The sequence below is a fragment of the Bison bison genome, unplaced genomic scaffold, assembly GCF_000754665.1.
Source record: "Bison bison bison isolate TAMUID 2011002044 unplaced genomic scaffold, Bison_UMD1.0 scf7180017863822, whole genome shotgun sequence".
In the NCBI taxonomy this organism is placed as follows: Eukaryota; Metazoa; Chordata; class Mammalia; order Artiodactyla; family Bovidae; genus Bison; species Bison bison.
The window spans coordinates 14,501-18,719 of record NW_011494394.1 but is presented as its reverse complement, the minus strand read 5'-3'; the positions used below and the strand labels follow the sequence as shown (position 1 = coordinate 18,719).

Genomic DNA, 4,219 nt, shown 5'->3' with positions numbered 1-4,219 from the left:
AGACAGCCATTTTGCTTATTTGCATTTCTTTTCCATGGGGATAGTCTTGATCCCTGTCTCCTGTACAATATCACGAACCTCTGTCCATAGTTCATCACGCACTGTATCAGATCTAGTCCCTTAAATCTATTTCTCACTTCCACTGTATAATCATAAGGAATTTGATTTAGGTCATATCTGAATGGTCTAGTGGGTTTCCCTACTTTCTTCAATTTAAGTCTGTATTTGGCAATAAGGAGTTCATGATCTGAGCCACAGTCAGCCCCAGTCTTGTTTTTGCTGACTGTATAGAGCTTCTCTATCTTTGGCAAAGAATACAATCAATCGGATTTTGGTGTTGACCATCTGGTGATGTTCATGTGTCGAGTCCTCTCTTGTATTGTTGGAAGAGGGTGTTTGCTATGACCAGTGTGTTCTCTTGGCAAAACTCTATTAGCCTTCGCCCTGCTTCATTCCGTATTCCAAGACCAAATTTGCCTGTTACCCCAGGTGTTTCTTGACTTCCTACTTTTGCATTTCAGTCCCCTATAATGAAAAGGACATCTTTTGGGGGGTGTTAGTTCTAAAAGGTCTTGTAGGTCTTCATAGAACTGTTCAACTTCAGCTTTTTCAGCATTACTGGTTGGGGCATAGACTTGGATTACTGTGACATTGAATGGTTTGCCTTGGAAATGAACAGAGATCATTCTGTCATTTTTGAGATTGCATCCAAGTACTGCATTTTGGACTCTTTTGTTGACCATTATGGCTACTCCATTTCTCCTAAGGGATTCCTGCCTACAGTAGTAGATATAATGGTCATTGAGTTAAATTCACCCATTTCAAATACCCCCATGCTGACCTCTAAAATAAGACATTTGGAAAATCAGTGGAAAAAATAAAAGCATTAGTATTGATATCTTAAAGACGGTTACTCACGTGTGACATAAAATGTCCTTCATTTGTGCTCACAATTACTTTTTGGAGTAATTATATGGGTAGAGGAAAATGTCAAAGGAAAGAAATTTTTGATGTGGTCAATTAACATTGCATCACTATGAAGATGATTGATAACTAGAACTCTTGGTCTTCTTGGTTAATAGGGGTTTTACTTCTGTCAGTAAAGAGCTGATTTTAACCCCTTAAAATTATGAGAATATCTAGTTAGCATAATTAAAGGAAAATATTACAGTTAACTGAGGAATACAAGTAAAATTTGGACATGTATAATCTAAAAGAATCAGTGCATACTGTAAATTATTTTTAGTTTTGGTGTCTCAGTTTAAAACTTATTTTAAATATGTTTTTTTGTACATGTATCATGTTAGCTATTCAATAATGCATTATATAGATAATATATATGGATTTAGAAAGATGGTAACAATAACCCTGTATACGAGACAGCAAAAGCATTAGCATTGATAACTTAAAGATAGTTACTTGTGTGTGACATAAAATGTCTTTCATTTGTGCTCACAATTACTTTTTGGAGTAATTATATGGGTAGAGGAAAATGTCAAAGGAAAGAAATTTTTCTATACATCAGAGACACTGATGTATAGAACAGTCTTTGGGACTCTATGGGAGTAGGAGAGGGTGGGATGATTTGGGAGAATGGCATTAAAATATGTATAATATCATATATGAAACGAGTCACCAGTCCAGGTTCAATGCACGATACTGGATGCTTGGGGCTGGTGCACTGGGACGACCCAGAGGGATGGCACAGGGAGGGAGGAGGGTTCAGGATGGGGAACACCTGTATACCTGTGGTGGATTCATGTTGATATATGGCAAAACCAATACAATATTGTAAAGTTAAAAAATAAAATAAAATTATAAAATAAATAAATAAAAATAAAAAAATAATGCATTATATTTGATAATAATTTTTTGTATATTTCATGAGTACTTCTCTCAGGTGAGAAGTGACTTCCCTGGTAGCTCAGACGGTAAAGAGTCTGCCTGCAGTGCTGGAGACCTGGGTTGTATCCCTGGGTCAGGAAGATTCCCCAGAGAAAAAAATGGCAACCCAATCCAGTATTCTTGCCTGAGAATACCATGGACAGAGGAGCCTGACAGGCTGCCGTCCATGGGGTTGCAAAGATTCAGACAAACTGAGTGACTTCACTTTCATGTACTTTATCTCAGGTGATGATGCAACATAAATAGTCGACATATAAAGGTTGTAAAGGACACATTTCCATAATAGAAACTTCTGGAAGGAAAAATCAGTGTCCTATTGTTTCCACAGAACTTTCTTTTTCCCAATCAGTCTCTTTATGGCCCCCTTGAACTCCTTATTCCTTAGAGTATAGATCAGTGGGTTCATGCTGGGAATAACAATGGAATAAAAGATACTGAGAAGTTTACCCTCATTTTGATTTGGACTGTTTTCTGGCTGGATGTACATGTAGATAACAGTTCCATAGAAGATGGATACCACAATGAGATGGGAGGAACAGGTCCCAAATGCTTTTTGCCTTCCCATTGCAGATTTGATCTTGAGCACAGCTACAGCAATGAAGCCATAAGAAACCAGAATGAGAAGAAGAGGAGCAAGAACTATAATCAGGCACATGGCAAATGTGGTTACCTCCATGGCTGTCGTGTCCACACATGCAATCTTGATCATTGCAGACATTTCACAAAAGAAGTGATCCAGGTGGTGATTTCCACATCGAGGAAGACTCATGGCATAGGGGGAAAGTATCATGCAATTAATAACACCAACCACCCAGGCAGTGCCTACAAGGCCCTGGCAAAGTTGGGAGTTCATTATGGTCATATAGTGCAGAGGCTTGCAGACAGCATTGAACCTGTCATAAGACATCACAGCCAGAAGGATACATTCAACTGAGCAGAGAACCATATCAGTGAAAAGTTGGAAAGCACAGCCACCAAAGGTAATTCTCTTGTCTTTGCCCCAGATATTGACCAACATCTGAGGGACTATGTTTGTGGTATAACAGAGATCCAAAATGGCCAAGCTTCTAAGGAAGAAGTACATGGGAGTTTGGAGATGGTCATCGAGAAAAGATAGCAGGATGATGGCCATGTTTCCAATCAGGGCAATGATGTAGAAGAAAAAAACAACCCAAGAAATAATCATCTCCATCTGAGGCTGGCCTGTGAATCCAAGGAGTATAAATCCACCAAAGTAGCTGTCATTGATCATTCTTTTTCTTTTTTCTTAATAGCAATTCTGAAAGTAGAATAATCAATATAGTAGAAATCATATGGGTATATTCAGAAACTTCAATATCAATTCAAATCAGGATTATATAAATGATATAGATAACAGTTTTATTATCAAACACATAAACATATTTTTTCAGTGATACAAATAATATAAAATTTAATGTATGATAACAATAGATTATTACATAAATTTTTGAATATCTAGTGAAATGTCCAAATGTGGATTATAGTGGAGAGTTTGATAAAACCTAGAAATCTACATCAATGACTGGAGTGTATAAAAGAGTACTTCTCTCAATTTAATGTAATTCTTTATTGAAAGAATTTTCTCTGTGCCTATAATATAGCATGGCAGTGCATGCTAAAAGATGAAGAATTTAAATCATTAACTTTGTTTTACCTTTTAAAAGTATAATTATTTTTACATAGATCCCATTAAGAAACAAAGTCATTAATATTAAATAAAACAGAATAATTTCTGATTCTGTCTTAAGAAAAGATTCTTGGAGTTATTTTCAAATATAGAGATTCCTCGTACTTCTCTAAAATGTTTAATTAATTTATTGATTGATTGACTGGGAGATAGGTACAATAACCATTCTTATTATTCTAACAGTCACAGGAAGGTAGGAATCTGTTATCGGCCTGCTTCTTTTACCCCATTATTGTAATATAATTACAATAAAACTTGAAATATGTGTTTACACCTCAAGAACAGGATACCCTAGAATGAGGGAAATATAATAATATAACTTGTATCAACATTATTCCCTATTCTGTAACTTTATTTTAGTGAGTGCTAAGATTTATAAGGACTGATGCTAAAGCTGAAACTCCAGTACTTTGGCCCCCTCGTGTGAAAAGTTGACTCATTGGAAAAGACTCTGATGCTGGGAGGGATTGGGGGCAGGAGGAGAAGGGGACGACAGAGGATGAGATGGCTGGATGGCATCACCAACTCGATGGACATAGTTTGAGTGAACTCTGGGAGTTGGTTATGGACAGGGAGGCCTGGCGTGCTGTGATTCATGGGGTCGCA

At 36.9% G+C, this 4,219-nt stretch overlaps 1 protein-coding gene across 1 annotated transcript; it reads right to left on the bottom strand.

Moving 5' to 3' along the window:
- Window positions 1-2,218: 2,218 nt before the first annotated feature.
- On the bottom strand, window positions 2,219-3,157 carry LOC104984047 (olfactory receptor 2W1-like). Its single transcript, XM_010833641.1, has one exon. The coding sequence runs from the start codon at window positions 3,155-3,157 to the stop codon at window positions 2,219-2,221; it is 939 nt and encodes a 312-aa protein (XP_010831943.1).
- Between the last annotated feature and the right edge of the window lie 1,062 nt (window positions 3,158-4,219).

Bases quoted from the DNA above. Each gene is read 5' to 3' on its own strand.
- LOC104984047 (XM_010833641.1), bottom strand. From the start codon at position 3,157: ATGATCAATGACAGCTACTTTGGTGGATTTATACTCCTTGGATTCACA.